General features: G+C 41.9%; 1 protein-coding gene across 1 annotated transcript; it reads right to left on the bottom strand.

Moving 5' to 3' along the window:
* Positions 1–1,561: 1,561 nt before the first annotated feature.
* On the bottom strand, positions 1,562–20,743 carry LOC119651392 (transmembrane protein 181). The gene is made up of 8 exons (XM_038054974.1): positions 20,299–20,743; positions 12,310–12,566; positions 5,758–5,838; positions 5,591–5,690; positions 5,242–5,519; positions 2,050–2,152; positions 1,759–1,983; positions 1,562–1,695 (listed from the first exon to the last, which is right to left on the bottom strand). The coding sequence occupies exons 1-8, from the start codon at positions 20,741–20,743 to the stop codon at positions 1,562–1,564; spliced, it is 1,623 nt and encodes a 540-aa protein (XP_037910902.1).
* Between the last annotated feature and the right edge of the window lie 383 nt (positions 20,744–21,126).

The raw sequence follows: 21,126 nt of genomic DNA, 5'->3' as shown, positions 1-21,126 counted from the left end.
CACCATACGCCCAGAATATCATTAGCCCATACCAAAGAGGCTTCACTCCAGGCAAATCAGCAACAGATCAGACTTTCTCTCTGCGACAAGCGATCGAAAAACTGTTGGAATATGGATAAGAGTTGTACCATCTATTCATCGACTTTTAAGACGCCTATGATACCATAGCGAGGGGAAACTCTACACGATCACGAGAGAATTCGATATCCCAACGAAATTGATAAGGCTGACCCTGACCATTGTGCGAGGCCAGATAAAAGCAGCACAACGGTCTACGACAAGGGGATGCCCTATCATGCGTCCTCTTCAACCTGGCCTTGGAGAAAGTGATTCGCGATGCCGATGTAAATGCGAGAGGTACCATCCTCCCCAAGCCCACCCAACTACTGGCCTACGCTGCTGATATCGACATCTTGGGAAGAACAACCCGAGATGTACAGTCTACCTTCATCCAGATCGAGTAGGCGGCGCGAAATCTTGGGCTGCACATTAATGAAGGCAAGACGAAGTACATGGTGGTAACATCAGCGCCAAAACCAAAAGAACGAACAATGAAAACAATGAAGATAGGAGACTACAACTTTGAGACCGTTGAAAATTTCTTCTATCTAGGGTCGAAAATCACAACTGATAACAGCTATGACGATGAAATCTGCGCAAGGTTGTTGGCAGCCAACAGAGCCTATTTCATCTTGCTGTTTCGCTCGAAACGTCTCACCATAGGATCAAAGCTCTTACTGTACAAGACTATGATCTTGCCAGTCCTCATGTATTCCTCGGAGAGTTGGGGTCATAGCAAGAAAACTGCGAACTGTTGACCGCGTTCGAGAGAATATCTATGGTAGAAAAAGAAGACGAGGCAGACCCTGCCTAAGATGGAGCGATGGCGTAGGTCAAGACGCCAGACAGCTTTTAGGGATATCGAATTGGTGGACCTCGGCGCAAATCCGGGATGTCTGGAGTTCCTTAGTAAGGCAGGCCTAGACCGGATACCGTTTGTTGCGCCGTTGATGATGATCATGATATCGGAAGTCTGCGTTGCTACACTGTACAACTGCGATGCTCCTTAATCTGAATCAGAATCGACAAAGCGATAGGATCTAATGCAACGCAAATTAAAAATAAAAGACTAAGGTTCATCTTATATCAATTTTGTATATTTAATATGTCCATCACTGAGAAAGTCCTCATCATTCGTCATATATTCCAAACGCGAAAAACATACCCCGATACAATTTTTAATATAACAACAGTTTATGTTTGGCTTCACTTATTCTCTAACCTTTATAAGCTTTAAATATTACCTATGAATTACACTTTACTTAGATATAAGACATACAAACGAACGAAATTACAACAAAATGTTGCATATTCCTTACCATAAACATAAGTATGACTACAGCTAATATTCTCGGATAATTTAATTTCAATTTCACTTCTCTGCAACCCATTCAAAATATTGACTATCGCCATTTTAAAAACAATTAACCTTATTGAAACTTAACAGGTTGTATATGTATACAAATGTACCTATATGTATGTATAGGAATAAAATGAAAATTTAATCGCTATCATAATCATTTTTACCGCCCGAATTCAAAGGTCGCCGGCTTTCATCTTCGGAACCATAGACGACCTCTTCATCGGAATCGTTGATCATTGAAAATGCTGGGTTGTCTTTCGTGATTGTTGGCTCTGCAATTCGCAAATATTTACATCAAACCCATCTAATAAAAAATATAATTTAGGACTATTTACCGTGAATAGGACGCCCATTAGGGGAGTACACATATGCCATTGTATACAGATAGAAATTTAAGAGGCCATAAAAACACATAAATTGTGCTGAACTTTTGTATGTCGTATTTAGTGATGCGACAAAATTGTCCTCCAGAATACCGAAGCCAAATCGGCAAATAGTTACAGTCAAGGATATCGAAAGGACGAAAAGCATCAAAAGGGTGAGGAATTTCAAACGCATATCTAGAAATATAAAAAGGTTTCAATTTTTGCCAATACATTTTTAAGAGAAATCTCTTTCAAACCTACCAAAGTATGGCATTGATCGTAGTTCACTATATGCTCTTAAAACCAGCAATGCAAGGTATATGATATACATAATTCCAGCAATGTAGAAAAATAACTTGAATCCCTGAAAAGCAATAAGAAAAATATTATATACATATGAAATGTTTCTAATATTTTATGAAATGTCTTCCACGTTAGTATGGCATCATTATCGGACAAATCAAAGGAGTGATATAAGTTGATACCAACAATGCAAGAGATTCGTTTTCCAGCGCATTGCTTGGATTTGTATGATGGAAGAAAAGCATTGCACGTATTCAACGTTCTTCAACTGCTTTCTACGTATCGTTTTGATGGTGTTGGTGTCACGTATGTGATACATACACAGGAAAACCATCTAAGGGTCGTCGACCCAAGATGACTGTATACAGGAGGAGTAAATCTAGCGGCAAGGAGGCATGTCAATGTCAATGTATATCTTTGGAGTAGAGACGAAATAACTAACTGGCTGGTTACCCATGGCTGGTTTTCTTGTGTGTATTTCGCCATTCCATCTGACAAGCCATAAACAGCTGTGCAATGCCACATGCCCGTTACCACGTGTCCACCCACCCACTGCACCCCATACATGGCACCTTATATGCGGAATTTTTCTCCCGCGATTATCATCGCGGTCGAAGATGCGCAATGATTTTTCTGCACTATAAAATTTCGAACAATGCGCTGGGAGTGGAATCTCCTTATACAGTCTTCTTGCCTGTATCTAACCCGAATATCCGTGCCAACCAAAAACTCGATTTCCTCTTTATATATGTAGTGTTCTTACAAATCCAGTAATAAGAAAACATGAGGTAATGGCAATAGTTAGATCCTAATGAAATATGTACTGGGATTTTTCGAGAGCGTTGACGACAAGCTCCAATTCGAGTCGATCACGGACCACACACTCTATTCTGAATTCAGAGGATTCATAGAATAATTTGTGCAAATCCGTGTCTGCACGATAGGCATCAGTACCTTCATATTTGTACGATATAAGAAACTCTAAGTTGTTGTTGACCTGCGGCAGAGAAAGCGAGAAAAGTAAAAATCGCTATAAACTCTCGTATTTATGTAGCGCATGAATTCAAAATGGCGTCCCTGATGCCATTTCTAAAAGTTACTTCGTTAAAGAAGTTTACTGATTTCATGACCGGCTGATGAAGCTAACTAATATCTCAGCAGATCGCACGATTCCTTTCTTCATTGCATACGCGCCACAGACAGGTGGACTCAAAGATCCGTAACGTACCTCCCGATGGCTATATCGTTATTGGGGGTGATTTTAATGGTCATATTAGCGAAAAAACAGATGGCCATCATTGCCATGTGGGTAGAGACTTTGGTAAAAATGGTGGTGGTGTATTGATAACATTTACGACCTTGTACTTTCAGTACATGTGTTTGTTAAATGGTTGTCTCATTATCAAAGGGTAGTATATGTCCCAGGGCGAAACGTTGATTGGTAGCCACAATAGAGCATAAAACCTGGGAAACGCCTGCAAACCAACAACTCTACTACCAAACCCAATCTCTACCTCCACGTGGTAATCGCTGGGAGTTCTTCCTTAATGAAAAGTAGCAGAGGGAGAAGGAGGAAGGCGAGCCTCTCGGGCCTAAAATCGGGACCCATTGTAATAACTGGTCCTCCAAATTGAGGGTTAGGTAGGGCCTACACCGAAAACAACTTGTTACGAAACCACAAAAAGAGCCTCGGGCTGGATCAACGACACAACGATGAACCCGGCAACGACAACGGAATAACAATTTGCGCATTTTCTCGTGCGCTCCCTGTACAGAGAAGGAGCTAGCTGATACCCTTTCCCCATATAGGGATGATGTAACATGTAATGTAGAAAATGCCTTGGATAGGGACCGGTTTCCTAGAGAAGAGTCACTACACCATATATTATAGTGCCCATCCAGTAAATCATGTACCCGGAGTAGGTTTCTTAGTCAGCCAAAAAATAAAACCTGCTGTTATCGGCTTTGAAAACATAAGCGAAGAGCTATGCACTCTGCACTCCTGAGGCAAATTCAGAAATATAAGCCTCATTAACGTTCGCGCCCCTACAGAGGAGACTGCAGGGCCGAAGAAGGACAGCCTATCCCAGGTATGATATCAAAATCATACTTGGGGATTTTAACAGCCAAATAGGGACCTAGCCCGTAGTCAGGCGATATATTGGCTCCCATAGCTTGCATAAGGATACTAATGATAACGAAGTGCGGATTAGTCAATTATCAGTGTCACGCGAAATGGTTGTTGGAAGTACCTGGTTCGCGCGGAAAGCGGTCCACAACCAAACATGGGCCTCTCCAGACGGGACCACTTTCAATCAAAATGACCACGTGTTAATCGGACGCCGCCACCTTTCAGCATTGATGAATATCAGAACATATAGGGGGGGGGGGGGGGGGGGGGGGGGGGGGGGGCAATATAAACGCGGATCACTATCCCGTTGGCATGGCGCTCCGAGCTCAATAACAACACCATCCAGAATCACCTCTGACAACCAGGAGGAGAGTTAACACTGAAGCCATCTACAACACAGCTCTCCGCAACACCTATGAGAGAGAAATGGATGAAATAATACCCGCAGTTAACAGAGATCCTGAACATGAAGCATCAACAAATGATCCTCACAATCATCGTTAACATAAATATGGCCACAAAGATACTTGGCCCCAGCCGCAAAAAGAGTCGGGACGACTGGTTCAACGATGAATGTAACCTAGCAACGAAACGGAAGAATGCTGCATACCGAGTAATGTTGCATTCTAAAAGAATGCGGACATGCGCAGAGACTTCACAAACGGAAAAAGGACGCTTGGGAGAACCAACAGATCTGTGAACTCGAAAAGTGCAGGGAGCAACCGCACCAGGTGCGCAAGTTTTATCAACATCTATAAGGGATACCACGACGGCCAAGTTGTGGATAAAATCCTGCGCAACAGGTTGCGGTGGGCGGGTCACCTAATCCGTATGGTTGGGGTTGATCCAGCCCGGAAAGTCTAAAGGGCAATATCTATGGTAGAAAAAGAAGACGAGGCAGACCCTGCCTGAGATTGAGCGATGGCGTAGGTCAGGACGCCAGACAGCTTTTAGGGATATCTTCTGTGTTTTGTGACCCTGTAAGATAACAAATTTCTAAGAATTAAATTGATACTCACATTGTAATTTTTGGTATCAACGAAATGGCTATAAGTTGGATCTTTCAATTCGTTGCATTTTTCCCACGTTGCTAAAACAATGGCACATAGCCAAATAGGCAGTACAACAATTAACTTTGGGAAGTAGAATCGTAAAAATCTTCGCTCGTTTTGTCGTAATCCATGATAGATGCAGAGCCAAAACATTAACAATGCACATAGAAATGTTGCTTGGAAAATTGCATCCAACATGCCAGGCAGCCAAGAGTTTACTAGGAACACTAATGGAAATACTGGATCTGAAAGGAAGAAGCAAGGTCATAATCGTTAATATACGAGTAGCTGGGAAAGGAAGGTAACAATTACTTACTGTTGTAAAGTAGCAACAATGGTAATAGGACCGAAATCCATTTTTGTTCAATCGACCAGTCATAGATTGGATATTTGCGCAAAGTATGAGCGTACCAACACTGCAATGATTCGAAAACAACAATTTGTATACAATTTCAACATTCTTAGTTTTTACCCTAGACTTACCGTTACGATAAACGTGAAAAGTAAAAATATAAATCTGAACCAGATTTCGATCTGTGTGAAGGCCGGACTGTAAGTTTTAAACTGAAACAAATAGCACATATTAAATTCAACATATTACCAAGAAATTTGAATCTTTTATTTTTTCAAATTCTTCAGGTGAAAGGCGGCTGAAAAAGATTATTTAGGGATAACGAATCAGGCAAGTTGCATAATCTTGAGTCCCAAGCACTCAGCCCTATTAGATTTCCAATGCATTTTGGAAAATTTTTAGTTTTGTTTTTATTCTACTGTTGGGACCTGATTTTCTTGAAAATAGATGTTCAGAAGTGCTAAAATGCGATGCTATTTAAAAAAAAATAATTTATTCTTTTATTCAAATCAAATCAAATCAAATTGTTTGTTTGGCATATGAAGGATCCTAACTCCATATCTATTTGATGTTGGACCGGACCAGATGGTGAGCCACTTACTCTCACTTTTTTGGTCCACGGACCCCTCATTTTGGGCATAGCACCCAAATATTCAAAAAATAAAAAGAGAGATGGCTAACGGTTTCGTCCAGGGCAGAGGTAACTCATCAGACGCTGCCTGCCCTGGAAACAGCGTTACCGAAAGTGGCAACAGAAGGAACTCGTCATATTTTTATAATTGCAAACTCGACAATGGTGCGAATTATATCCAATTTAAAACCGCCAGTACTTTAAGTTCAAGCCAGGTTTTGTTTGGGATATAAGGGATCCTGGCTTGCGGTGAAAGTATTGGCGGTTTGAAGTTGGATATAATCCGTACCCTTATCGTAATGGATAACACGGCGTCGAAATCGCTAATCGTAGGCGGTTCAACGTCTAGACGCCACGATGACCATTGCTCCGCCTGCTGCAGCTGTTTCGCCACAATCTGTGGCAACCGCTTCAACAGGGTCGCGTAAGCAGCGAATGAAGTGGACTGAGAAAATGAACCTCTTCATCATCAGCTACTACTACGAAATAATGGCGCAGGCAGGTGCAACATCTTACCGCCCTTGTTGCGCCAGAGATTCGTCGAGTGTTTCCTGCAAATCGCGTACATGACTGTCGAGCGAGTGGCAGGCCAGGACCGCTTCATTACTCGCAGCGACACAATCCTGGCCACCATCAGCAAACGTATTCCACTTGAGGTCATTGCGGAAACTGGTGACCAAGAGTCGATGGAGGCAGAGGCAGCAACAACGCCACGCCGCACTGCAGTTTCAGTACTCGCCGAAGCACTTTTCTCCGCCTGAAGTCTCCACTTTCAGGACGATATAGAATTCTCGGAAATGGATCCTTTGCATAGACTAGGTATTTCCAGGCTCTATACATCTCCAGCAACTTCGAGAATTCTATCTCAAATCAATGATGAGATTCCATCTCGACTGTGTACTGATATGTCGCGGTTGCAATTACAATCATTTGTGTATTGTGGTGCAGTTACGGCTGCCAGAGTCCAGTTCATCTGGAACGACGGCGAAACTCACTAAGGCAGGACATTGCTAGACTCATTCAGATCAGCACTGGCAATGCCAGCCGACGGGTAAAAAATAAAGTGTAGAGGGTTTACAGAAACTATGGCATTCCCAGTGAAACACACGTAGTTGAAATTCTGGATACATTAGAACAGAAACTTTCTGTCATATGCAGTCGCTTATGACAGTATGGCGAAAATCAATCCAGACATGTCCACAATGCAACTTACGCAAAGAACGAGCGGAGTTTTTTCAGATCGCTCAACGAATCCCAACAGAGCGTCCAGATCGCACAGTTTTCGGTGACGGAAACGAAAAAATTTTTGGGGTGGACTTTGCGAGTTACCCGCCCAACATGCTGAGTGGATTATCGCCGAAAGCACCCGCCATGCCAATACGCCTGGTATGAGTTTTGCGGAGCCGAAGAGGAAGTTCGACGAGTCATAAACAGCTCGAATGCAAAATTTAGCATACCAGAAATCAGGTGATTAGTCGGTCGGAGGAATTTCCACCCTTCCTCATTGCGGGAACTACCTACCTTGTCCTTAAAAAGGACACGATGCAGCACCCCGCGGACATAAGACCGATCACTTGCTTACCAACCTTTTACAAATTCATAACGTCCATTATTAGTGGAACGGTCAACGCACACCTCGAGACCAACAACATTCTGTCCGAGGAGCAGAAGGGCTGCCGAGTTACAAAGCGCAACTCATTATCGACTCGGTAGTTGTAGGACAAGCAACTAGAGGCCAAAGAAACCTCTTTAGTTGCTACATCGATTATGCCAAGGCTTTCGATTACTTGGCTAATCGATGTCCTACATCTGTATCGCATTGATTCGAAACTAATAAAGTTTTTGACGACACTCATGAAAAGGTGGCATACCCACCTTATCAGTGGGCAGGATGCTCTGCTATCCGAATTCCTGCGACGTGTAAAGCTGGTACTTAAATTACATCTCTCAGGAAAGAATAAAATAAACGCATTGAATGTATTCGTTATCCCTCCACTGGCTTATGCATTCGGTATATTTCCGTGAACGAAAACCGATCTGGAAAACGTCGGATACGGACTGCTATGTCCAAATTCCGAATGCGTCATCCAAACTCTACCGTGAAGCGGATGAACCTGCCTCGTTACATCGGAGGTAGAGGCGTGGTTAACGTGGCGGTGCAACATCATCGCCATGTCGACTTGCTGCGCGCTTATTTGTACAGCAAAAAGTAGGCGAGTCCCTTGCATGCGGCTGTCTGTAAGGTAGAATGTGTGCTGACTTCACTTAATTTGAAGGCCCGATCTTTCAATCTTCTGAGTGGGGTGAATTCGGAGTCGGAGTGGAGTCGAAGGCAATGTACGGTAAACACTTTGCTGAGTCGGAAGGATTCATGTGTGCCATTCAGACTGGCGTGATCACCACCCGAGTTTATAAAAAGCTGATAATTAAGGGCCCGTCGAGAACGACTAGTGCAGAAAGTATGGTTCAGCGTTAGAGACGTCGGACTATCCCATTTCTGGCTCCACTGTTGTGGCACCGCTGCAATACACGAACAGTCATAATGCTGTGTTTTAAGTGATCCATCAAAACTTTGTACACAAGGATGGACTGATCACGGGAACATGTGCGGTTTACCGATATTAACTGCAAACTGTACTTGATAGTTCTACTTACAGCATGTATTGGGACCGGCGAGTTCTAACTGATCGCCATATTCCACACAAGAAGCCGGAGGTGCTGTTAGTTGACAAGACGGGCCGCTTCGCATATATTATTGACGTTGCTATCCCCCATAATAGCAACATTAATAATAATAATTGAAATTTGGCGTCTGGAGCGGGTGGTTGTAGTTCCCATAAAACTGTCAGCTACAGGTAACATATTGTACCTAAATCCCTCAAGTTTTCCCTTGATGTCCTGGGACTCGCACACAGTCTGGTTCAAACTATGCAGAAATACACCATTCTGCATACGTGCTCGGTGTTGCGGGGAGTTCTCGACGGATTATAATTTAAATAGGTAAGATGGTCCGAGCTTAAATGCTTGCTTAGTATTAGGTAAAATCCGGCATCTGCCGAGATTGTGACAACTCGGAAAGTAAAATTTCCAATCTATTGCCAGTAACTTTGTGGTTGTCACAAGGGTCCGCTATCGGTCTAACCCCATATACCATTTTCTTGGTCGATGTTCTGACGCCTGACATCGGCATCGACCTGAGCCAATTTACTGATGACACACTGGTTTACTCTTCGAACCGCAATTCATAATTGTAAGAATGTACGCTAGAGACTTTCCTATAAAATTAATATACATTTCTGTTCCCAATTGTCTTTACTCATAATTAGATTACCGTCAATTGTGGAGCCTCAGAATTACGTTCGTGCTTTGCTAAAAAGAAAACTGCGAAAATAAAAAAGATTCATAAATATTACCGAGTATTCACTCCACTAAAGACTATTTGGTGAAATATAGGGTGCAGAATATAGCTATTCTAACCGACAGCTAAGCGGCTATTAAGGCACTAAGGTCTTATCAGGTGAATTCCAAACTGATATGGGAATATTTTAACAGACTGAACACGCTCGGCTCGCTCAATAAGGTTTGGATACTTTGGGTTCCAGGCCATTTTAGGCCATGATGCAGCGGAGGAGCTGTCTAGGAACGTAGCAGCAACGCCGCTATACATTCTGTGGAGTAGAAAATGAGTTCATGGCAACGACATTGAAAAATGAACTTTACTGAACGAACTTACCAGGAATGGAACAATCCGGGGAGCTCATGGGGTGATAGCGCTCGAAAGATTGTTTAAATCTTATCAAGAAGGGTCTCCATACATAAAAAGGGAGATATCACACAGTGCAGCAATTATAGAGGTATCACGTTGCTGAGTACTATCTATAAGATATTCTCCACTATTTTGCTAGGTCGGATAGCCCCATACGCCCACAACATCATTGGCTCATACCAAAGAGGCTTCACTCCAGGCAAATCAGCAGCAGATCAGATTTTCTCTTTCCTGTTGGAATATGGCCTTCAGTTGCACTATCTTTTCATCGACTTTTAGGCCGCCTATGATAGCATAGCCAGTGTAAAACTGAATACGGCCATGAGAGAATTCGTTATCCTGACGAAATTGATAAGACTGACTAGGCTGACCCTGACCAATGTGCGAGGCCAGATAAAAGCAGCAGCATCATTCGACATCAACAACGGTCTAAACTAGGAAATGCCCTATCATGCGTCCTCTTTAACCTAGCCCCGGAGAAAGTGATTCGCGATGCAGATGTAAATGCGAGAGGCACCATCCTCTTCAAGTCCACCCAACTACTGGCCAACGCTGACGATATTGACATCATGGGTAGACCGACCTGAGACGTACAAACTGCCTTCATCCAGATCGAGCATGTGACGCGGGATCTTGGACTGCACATCAATGAAGGCAAGACAAAATATATGATGGCAACGTCAGCACTGAAAACCAACAACCTACAACATCGAACCGCACTGGTCAAACGAGAAGAATAAAAATGGGAGAATACAACTTTGAGACCGTTGATAATTTTTCCTATCTAAGTTCGAAAATCGCAACCGATTACAGCTACGATGATAAAATTCGCGCACGGTTGTTAGCAGCCAGAGCTTATTTCAGCTTACAAAAACTGTTCCGCTCGAAATGTCTCATCATAGGGTCAAAGCTCTTATTGTACAAGACAATGATCTTGCCAGTCCTCATGTATTCCTCGGAGACTTGGGTTCTTAGCAAGAAGAATTGCGGGTCACTTAATCCGTTTGGATGAGGATGATCCAGCCCGGAAAGTCTATAAGGACAATATCTATGTTACAAAAATAAGACTAGACAGACCCTGCCTGAGATGGAGCGATGGCGCAGGTCAGGACGCCAGACAGCTTTCAGGGGTATCGAATTAGTGCTCTCGACGCAAAACGGGGATGTCTGGAGTTCCTAATTAAGGCAAGCCTAGACCGGATACCGATTGTTGCGCCGTTGATGATGATGAAGAAGGGTCTCCGGGTCATAGTGGGAATACTCACTGGTCGCTACAGGCTAAACTGTCACCTGTGGAATAGGGATATTTACGGGCACTACCTGTAGATTCTATGAGAAGTAACCTACACACATATTCTAGGGCAGTGTCCGGCACGTGTGGATAGTAGGTTCAGGCACCTGGGAGAATTCTTAATACCAGATGCCAGGTTGAAACACTTGGAAGTAGTAAACATAATAAGGTTTCTGTCGGTTATAGGTTTAAATAACTACTGTTGATAGATAAACTATAACCAAAAAACGAGCACAATAGCTCTTTTAGGACGTGGTGCGACGTCTCTTGACAATATTATTACTTATACAAATGCGTGTATGCGCACCAATTGAGTGAAGAGTAATATAGCAAGGATAAATTTTAGTACCAAATAAATTTGCATTACCTCCGACAAATAACATGGAAATCCTCACAAGACTGGAGTACTCAGAAAGCATATTAAACGGATAGAAATTTGATATTCGCTGACAGTGAAATCTCCACAGTGTCTTCTATTGCTTCCCACATAGTAATCATTATATCCTCACCGAAAAGTTAGATAGCTTAGGTCTTATGGTATCGGAATTGAAATTGCAATACTGGTTAGACATGGTAATTGTAGCCTTAGGATTAAAGCATTGGATATGAGCTCTACTAAAGAAGAATTCAATTGGATATTAACAGTGTCAGTGTCAACATGTGAAATGCTTACTAACGTCGACAAGAAATGCTATTGAAATTTAAGAAGTAGTTGACGTCAAGATAGGAACCTGAAATTAAGTTTTTCAATAGGATAATCACCCTGGATACCGTAATAGAGGGTAGTTAGAGCAGGATTTATCCCCTGAGAAAAGACTTTGAAAGTTTGGATTAAATGTTGGTAAAACTCTGAATGACTCAAAGATATTACTCCGCCAAAAGAAATGTAACTTAACATAATAGCTGGTAATTTGAACCTAAAGTATGACAAAAGTATCTAGTTACATATTATAATATTGATATTGATATATTTGATATTGAGAGAATCTACTTACATAGAATGTAATTGCCCTGATATTGTAACGTTGATGAAATGATTCTAATCCATAGAATCTTACTGTGATTATGTAATGTGCGTAGTCTAGAAATCCTAAATGGAGAACAATGAATTCTTGGCAATCGTTCCGTTCACACAGTAAATGCCTTGTCCTATTTCGAACGTTTTCATCATTCAATATGCTCTTTGGTTTATGCTGTTCAGTGATGCCGTCAATTGCAACACTGACCAAGAAACTTTTGTCGTATTTCTCGTCTGAAAAGTAAATAAAATAAATGAAACTTGGATACATATATGTACTGTTATAACTATGCTATTATTGTAGTATCTAAAAGTTAGAGAAAATAGCACTGGGGATCTTAGGTTCCACCCCAGTTTCAAAAGCATAATACTACGAATAGTCAAAGAACAAGTCGGGAAATAGGAAGATGAACGCTATGAAAGGTTTTGTCTATTGCTCATATATAGCATATATGCCTCATTTGTAGTTAGCTCGTAAAGTTTATGCATTTAGTTTAACAGACCATTCACTTTAGTATGACATTGACATTCAAAGTCTTAGAATGCAAGAACTTTGCACAAAAGTAACAACTTTGACATATTATAACTCTGTTAAGAATAGTGCGATTTCCACCGCAGTATTTGCTACTGCAAGTGTTGATGATTCTAGGGTAAACTTAAAGGGGGTTCCCAGGCATTTTTTTAAAAAAAATTTCAAAAATATGGTAATATCCTATTATTAACTTCATTTAAACAGGTGTCAGTATGGAGAGTATTTTGAGGCCTAGATACCACGTGCATGAATCACTATATTTCTTTTCAGATGTTTGGGCTGGGTAGTTTTTGAGAACCGGTCATTGAAGTAACTGGCCCTTTTCGGACCCCCGCGCTCCTCTCCTTTCCAACCAATGTAAAAACTAATATTGACTTCGAACAGTACTAATCGATGCCTTTCATATTTTATTTCATATTTTTACACCCGCGTTTTGCATGTAGAGCCCAAACTGGTAGGCCAGGCGCATCTCACACACGTTCCGTCTGTTACAGACTGGTCCGATTGTGTACGGCAAGCTTTAAGAACAAATGAGGACAACTGCACGGCCATAATTCAGAATGGATAAGCGACCGTTCTCTGTAGAAAACCCCCAGAGGAATGAAGGGATCAGTTCAGTGGGAATTATTAAGAGGTGGTGACCGAGAAAGACTAAGAATCTGCGGAACACCTGGACAAGATATCATATTCATAATATTTATGAAAATCATATTCTATAATATTATCTCAGATGAATATAATACCTTGTGAAGAAAGTCAATCCATTCGCGTGACATAATTTTCCTCCATTTCCTTTGAAACATTTTCCTAAAATCATACCATACCTGGTAACAAACATAATATACTTCGTTTTGAGAATGATGGGGTCCTAAGTCCGCATCAACTTAATGCTGGACCGGACCAAATGGGAAGCAACTTACTCCCTCTTTCCTGGTCCACGGACCCCTCGCTTAGGGCTTGCACCCAAACTTTCCAAAAAAGTGAAGCGATGGCGACTTTACGGTTTCTTACCAGGGCAGAGGCAAATCGTCAGACGCTGCCTCACCTCTGCCCTGGGAGCAGCGTGACCGTAACTCAATATAATTCGTAGTCATGTCGTGTTCTTCGAATTATATAAAGGAGCACTCAACATCTGCGAGCCGCTACGGTCACGCTGCTCCCAGGGCAGAGGTGAGGCAGCGTCTGACGATTTGCCTCTGCCCTGGTAAGAAACCGTAAAGCCGCCATCGCTTCACTTTTTTGATAATATACTTGTTCAGCTCCAGTTGCCCAGTCTTTCAACAGAAGCACAATATAGTTGTGAACTCTAGTGAACAACTAGAAACCATTTTTTGTTGAGGATGCAGGGAGTACTGAGTCCGCATCCACTTGATCAAGCAGTTAACCGAGAATGGGCGCAATACTTGCTTGCAGTGTGCATTTTCATACGTTTTCGCAAGAGAAGTCATTAAAATCCTGAATATAAGGTTCTTTGAAGTTCTTTATTTGAGTTTACTGTTCAATTGAATTTGTGGCTTTCCACGTTCAAAACTTAAATGGAAATTATTCGCTGGGATCGATTTCGTGGAGTTTCAATGTGAGATGAGTATCTATCTTGAGTTCTATGCTACTGAGTCCCGGCGAGGTTCCATTTATAGAGGTCAGGAAAGCTATTTTTGAAAACTTCAGTGGAGAGATTGGAAACTTCTTCCTTTTCTTTCACAGATCCAGTACCATACAGAAAACAAAATTTTCAGTTATTTTTTCATTACGGATTGCCAGTACCAAATTGTCCAAAGAAGCGAGAGCAATAAACTGACCCTGACATCACCATCTGATAGGAACTAACTAAGTTGTGTGGTCGTGTATTTTCTTTCTTTTTTGGAGGAGGGTCTGTGAATGCATTTTCGCATCTCCCTATCTTTGGCACATTACTTCGGGCTAGCTGGAGAAACGTCAGGGAATTACGGATATTACTATGTTACTACAATTAGACGCCTGTTAGAGAGATTTCTTACTTTCCATAACGCTCAATCAGATCACGAAAAATTTACAAGTTTACAAAATATTTTTGTAAACTTTGGGTATTTTTGCAGAGGAGAAAATCAATACTTATGATTGAAACAATTCTCCGCTTTCATTGGATAATTTCTTGCAAACCAACCTTTTAGAGTTCTAAAGAAAGAGAGCCTTTACTCCATAATTTCAATTATTTTTTATGCACTTGGCTCTATCGAATGCCTGATCTGGGTGCAATCTCGAGGCTTTCAAATCCCCATCTAGCGTATCAAGCCACCGTTGTTTAGGTCTGCATTTTGGTCGTTTACCATCGACTTCAATGTTCAGATCAATCTTAGCAAGTGAATTCTCGTGTGCACGAATTGCGTGACTATACCATCGCAGACGCTGAAGTAAGCTTTTAAATTTGAGGACTGGCTCAACCCCTTCTCCTCTCTAACTCCCGCGAAACTCACGTTAACACATGGCGGGCGTCCTCCAATATTAAGGCCTGAGGATGTCAAAGAAGAGTGGGAACCCCAAAGGCCGCGCCTTATGAATATATGAGGCAGGAGAAGCATAGATTGAAGTTGTGATCGGTCATGGTTATTCCTCTGCGATCGCAACACTCAGGTCCAGAAGCCAGTTGGGCCATTATTTTTTAAGGTATTGTGTAAAACAAACCCTTATTAAAATCATCAATTATCATATGCACATGCTGCAACGAATTACTTGTTCCTTTAGTAAATTTTCATTATGGCCAAAAAGTTGGTTGGGCGACAAAATATCTTGCATTGCTTCATTTTTAAGATTTTGTGCAAAACAAAACCTGATTAAAATCGATTCCCTGTTCGTCTGTCTGTCTGTCACACATACTTTTCTCCAAAACGGCTAAACTGATCCGAACAAAATTTGGTGGACATATGGGAACTATGAAATCGCGCATACAGTGTGTGGTATACATTTACGTGCAGTTTAAAGGAGGGCTCCGCATACATGCCAAGGGGAGATGTAGAATTTTGTTCAACCAATGTAGTCATATGGCATATCAAAGCTCTCGATTAGTACTTTCCGAAACAGATATTAGTTTTGAGGTAGGGATCAAAATGCGCGAGTAAAGAGGCAAAATGTGCATAATTAAAGTGAGGCAGGAGTCATTTTCGGAAACTACCAAACGCAGAAATGTGAAAAAAATCAGGGTGGTGCGCTTATACGAAATCTGGGCCTCAAAATATGTCCCATTCCGATATCTACTCAAATAAACTTGCTAATAGTATATTACCAACTTTTTGAAGTTGTCTGGAAAGCCCCCCTTAAGGTTATCCCAGGAGTCCCAAATTTTGCAAAAGCATAGAGGATAGAATCACGCATAATACTGTTTCATGGAAATCTGGTTATTACTATCAAAGTTATAGCAATTCAAAGTTATCAATTTCACACAAATATACTGCAGCTTACGCCATGCAAATAAGATGCTGACGTCACAATTAGCTAGAACAAATGACATTCGCGTGAAATATTAAAATCCCGTTTATGAAAAATCTACTTCTCTCCAGTCCTTTTTAAGGTTTTGTATAAACACTTATATGAAATCTGAACAATGCGCTCGATGAAGAGCCTGGGGACGCCAAAAGAAGTGTCTTTCTTTTTGGTGTGGATGGCTGTTGGCGAACGAGGAGAATGTACGCAGCTGAGAACTCTGGCTGCAAGCAGTAGTGAGTACGGCGCGTTGGAGCTTCGTTACTCAAATAAAGTGGGAGAAGTGCAGCGTAGCGTACGCCATGAATGAAATGACTAGTTGACCTAACATGGAGATTCGGACTGGTCCTATAAACAAAAGCGAAATTATCATGACCACCAACGCAATTAAGCAGAATAAAGCCGGTGACGTTTGTCGTCACCTCCACTTTCACTGTTCACTTCTTTTTTTACACTCAAACTCTTTAGCTCCGTTTCTAATCAAATTTTATTAGTTATTATACTTAAATTACACTTACACTTACGTTTTCGTTACTCTACACTACTTAAACTTTCCCTACTTTTCGGGTTCGCTTTTACAAATCGACTGACGCTTATATTTCCTTATGCTTATTCTCCTTAACCTACTTTCTTATTCGCATTTGCCGACCCACGATTACCTCAAAACATGATTAAGAGGTCAGTGCTGTTATGCAAACACTCAGCATTTTACAACACAATACTGACCGACAAGTATGTTCCGCATATTGTAATACAAAGCTTGCACTTTCTATCACAATATCGATTACACACTTCTAGGTCGCGCCCAATGAGTCACCTCAACGTTGATGGTCTCCCTGTGGAACATTTTCATACAGCCCATGCAATCTCTGCAAAACTACTAGTTCCACTCAGCTGTAAATCCTAGTAACCGGAGAGCTTTCCCGACCAATGGAACTGACCAGATCGATACCCTTCGGATCATTACAGCAATGTGTGGAGATCAGAATTCCGTTCTACCTGCTTTTCATCGATTCCGAGAAGACTTACTTTCGACAACGAGAAAAGGGAGTGCACCTGGAACACTCTAAGCACAAGGGTCATTCTGAAGAAATTGATAGCTATTATCAGGGCGATATATGACGGAGCTAAATCTAACGTGCTGCATCATGGTAAAGTTCAAAACGAAGTTTGCCAGGGTTACATCTTGTCATTGATACTTTTTCCTTTCATTATCTGTAACTTTCTTCACACTGTATGAAAGGTCATACATCACAAAAGATAAAAACCCCGTTGCGGGCTATACTATTTAATGAAAGCCACCATCTGAGGATGGCCAGCAAGGGGATCATTATAGAACTTCGTGGCTCATTTTGGGGTGAGTTGGAGCACATTTTCAGAAACCAAGAGTAAAAGCGCGTAAGTTTGGTTGGCACCCCCACATGGCGTGGCATCCATGGGTAGGTTCGTAGAATTATCCCTTGATTTGAGTGTGAACTTTTGAGCCTTCCACTTTTTCCCTTTACAGTTAATGTCGAAGTTTGAAAAGTAACCATTGGGAACTCCCATTCAATACCCCACATGGCTTCACAATGCAATCTATAAACTGTAGACTAACGTAGTATGATGTTATTCACTGCATTCATAAAGGTTCACAGTTCCGAGTTTCCCCAGTAAATTTCATGTCAATATGTGGAGCGGTTTCCCAGAAAACTGTGTGCAACAGACAAGCAGGCAGACATATAGACAAATAAACGAATCGTTGAAGGGTCCTCGCCAGGTAAACGAAGGAGAAGGGGTTGATTTTAGTTAGTAAGAGCCTCGCATGATCAGAGCCAGTGGCGCGGTTTAGGCCTTGCACCTTTCAGCGATTAAAAAGAGAGTCAGATGGACGGTCGGACAGTTAAAAAGACAATGAACCGATGTAAATAAGGTTTTGTGTAGTGGATAGATCAAGGACTCCGCCTCTTCACGCCTACACCACGGATTAGAAATTATGTTTTTTTAGAATTTCAAAATAAAACTGATGCAACGCGGTGAAGAATACTACTAATACTAACTGGTAACCATTGTTTAGACAACCTTGATAGTTATATCTAGGGTAAAAATAAAACAGAAACAGTCCATGCAATTCATCGGTTAAAAAATCACAAGTCACCAGGAGCCGACGGAATTACAGCCGAATTGGTTAAATATGGAGGCGATCAGTTACACCAAGTGGTTCATCAACTTGTGCTCAAGGTATGGGACAGTGAATCAATGCCTGACGATTGGCAAAGAGGCATTATCTGTCTCATACATAAAAAGGGAGATTATCACACAGTGCAGCAATTATAGAGTTATCACGTTGCTGAGTACCATCTATAAGATGTTCTCGGCTATCCGGCTAGGCCGGATATACGCCCATACCAAAGAGTCTTCATTCGAGGCAAATCAGCAACAGATCAGATTTTCTCTCTGCGGCAAGCGATGGAAAAACTGTTGGAGTATGGACCATCTATTCATCGACTTTAAAGCCGCCTATGGTAGCATAGCCAGGGTAAAACTGCACACGGCCATGAGAGAATTCGGTATCCCGACAAAATTATAAGACTGACTAGGCTGACCCTGACCAATGTGCGAGGCCAGATAAAAGCAGCAGGATCACTCCCAAGATCATTCGACATCAACAACGGTCTACGACAAGGGGATGCCCTATCATCCGTCCTCTTTAACCTGGCCCTCGGGGAAGTGATCCATAATGCTGAAGTAAATCCAAGAGGTATGATCCTCTTTAAGTCCACCCAACTCCTGGCCTATGCTGACGATATCCACATCATGGGAAGAACCACCGAGACGTACAAACTGCCTTCATCCAGATCGAGCAGGCGGCAATTGAGGCGAGATCTTGGGCTGCACATCCATGAAGGCAAGACAAAATATATGGCGGCAACGTCAGCACCAAAACCCAACCAACCAATAACATCAAACCGCACTGGTCAAACGGGAAGAATAAAGATAGGAGACAACAATTTTGAGACCGTTAATAATTTCTCCTATCTAGGGTCGAAAATCACAACCGATAACAGCTACGATGATCAAATCCGCGCACGGTTGTTGTCAGCCAACAGAGCCTATTTCAGCTTACAAAAGCTGTTTCGCTCAAAACGTCTTACCATAGGGTCAAAGCTCTTACTGTACAAGATAATGATCTTGCCAGTCCTCATGTATTCCTCGGAGGCTTGGGTTCTTAGCAAGAAGAATTGCGAACTTTTGGCCGCGTTCGAGAGAAGAATCCTCCGAAAAATTTTTGGCCCTCTACATGAGGATGGACGATTCCGTAGCCTACATAACGACGAAATCTATAAGCCATGACCGTGCGGTTGTTGATGAAATCGGGCTTAATAGGTTACAGTGGGCGCGTCATTTAATCCGTATGGATGAGGATGATCCCACTCGGAAAGTCTATAAACGCAATATCTACAGTAGAAAAAGAAGACGAGGCAGACCCTGCCTAAGATGGAGCGATGGCGTAGGTCAGGACGTCAGACAGCTTTCAAGGATATCGAATTGGTGGACCTCGGCGCAATACCGGGATGCCTGGAGTTCCTTATTAAGGCAGGCCTAGACCGGATACCAGTTGTCACACTGTTGACGATGATGGAAAATAAAAAATAATAGCATTAAAAATGTTCATCTAAAAGTTTTTTTTTCCATAAAGTCTTGTTTCCTTCCTGTTCCTGTTGCCCATTCTTCAAAAGATTTTGATTGAAATCATGAATTTTATTGAATTATATATGTAATATGTAGCACGCACTTTATGGCCATGATTTGCAAACTACGCACAAGGCTATAAGTATAAGTTATTTGTATGGGTGTCCTTGATATTCAGTTGTGATTAGGATACAAATCTCCAGCACCAACAAGATACAACCATAAACAATTTCCAGATTTCGTATATGTGTTCATGCATCACGTGAACAAACTTATTCTATGTAAAGCAATTTAATTTACACTCACCGTCGGTGTTATCTGTCTCCAGTTTAGCAATCAACCATAGTTGCTGTGAGTATGTCGTCATTAGAGGACTCTTCATAGCAAACGGACCCGTCGCAAAAGCGTTTTTGTCCTTTGCCAGCGATGTATTAGCTAACAAGCTTTTTGCAGATACTTCCGTCGCACTCGTTATCGGTGGCCCGGCTAACCCTATGAAGATCCCTAGTCCGAAGCATGCGAAAAATGCCAGGAAGACCATAACAAACTCCCGTTTATGCATTGAATATAAACGCATGTGGACAGACCGCTCGCAGCGATCATGGTGGTAGGCAGGAGCTATGTACTTATTAAATTCACTAAATAAATCACTAAATTGCGACAAGGAGTTGCGGATGCGGAGAAGTAAGCCTCCAGATGGTAAGTGGTAGGCGTACCCCAAGCCTGAGGTATCAGTCGGTGGTTTAGACATGATTTTCACTGATGGGTTTAATACAAGAATAAAAGGACACCGAAAACACTAAAGTAAAAAATCACATAGGACTCGCCCTCGATTACGACGTTGATAACTGCATTGTATGTTATTTTCACTACATCCTTCACACCGTATCCCGTCTCGAGCTACTCGATAACTACCGAAACGTCCTTGGATCGGCGAATGTCCGCACGAGGGGCTGATTTTCATGTAAACAATAAATGGGGAGGGAATTTATTGAACAAATTTTCAAACTCACTACGCCTTTTCACTTTCACTTTTCCCACGTCAGGTGTGGCGCACAAGATTGGTTCTATCAATTCACTACAACTAGATTACTCGATTTTATCAATGGAAAAAATATCAGAAGCGCAGGAGAC

This window comes from Hermetia illucens, chromosome 3, assembly GCF_905115235.1.
Source record: "Hermetia illucens chromosome 3, iHerIll2.2.curated.20191125, whole genome shotgun sequence".
In the NCBI taxonomy this organism is placed as follows: Eukaryota; Metazoa; Arthropoda; class Insecta; order Diptera; family Stratiomyidae; genus Hermetia; species Hermetia illucens.
The sequence above is the reverse complement of the archived record's forward strand: the minus strand, read 5'-3'. Positions and strand labels throughout refer to the sequence as shown.

Bases quoted from the DNA above. Each gene is read 5' to 3' on its own strand.
- LOC119651392 (XM_038054974.1), bottom strand. From the start codon at position 20,743: ATGTCTAAACCACCGACTGATACCTCAGGCTTGGGGTACGCCTACCAC. The intron at 12,567-20,298 runs GTGAGTGTAAAT...TTTACTTTTCAG, and splicing joins GGAGACAGATAACACCGACG to ACGAGAAATACGACAAAAGT. The intron at 5,691-5,757 runs GTAAGTCTAGGG...GAATCATTGCAG, and splicing joins TTTTCACGTTTATCGTAACG to TGTTGGTACGCTCATACTTT.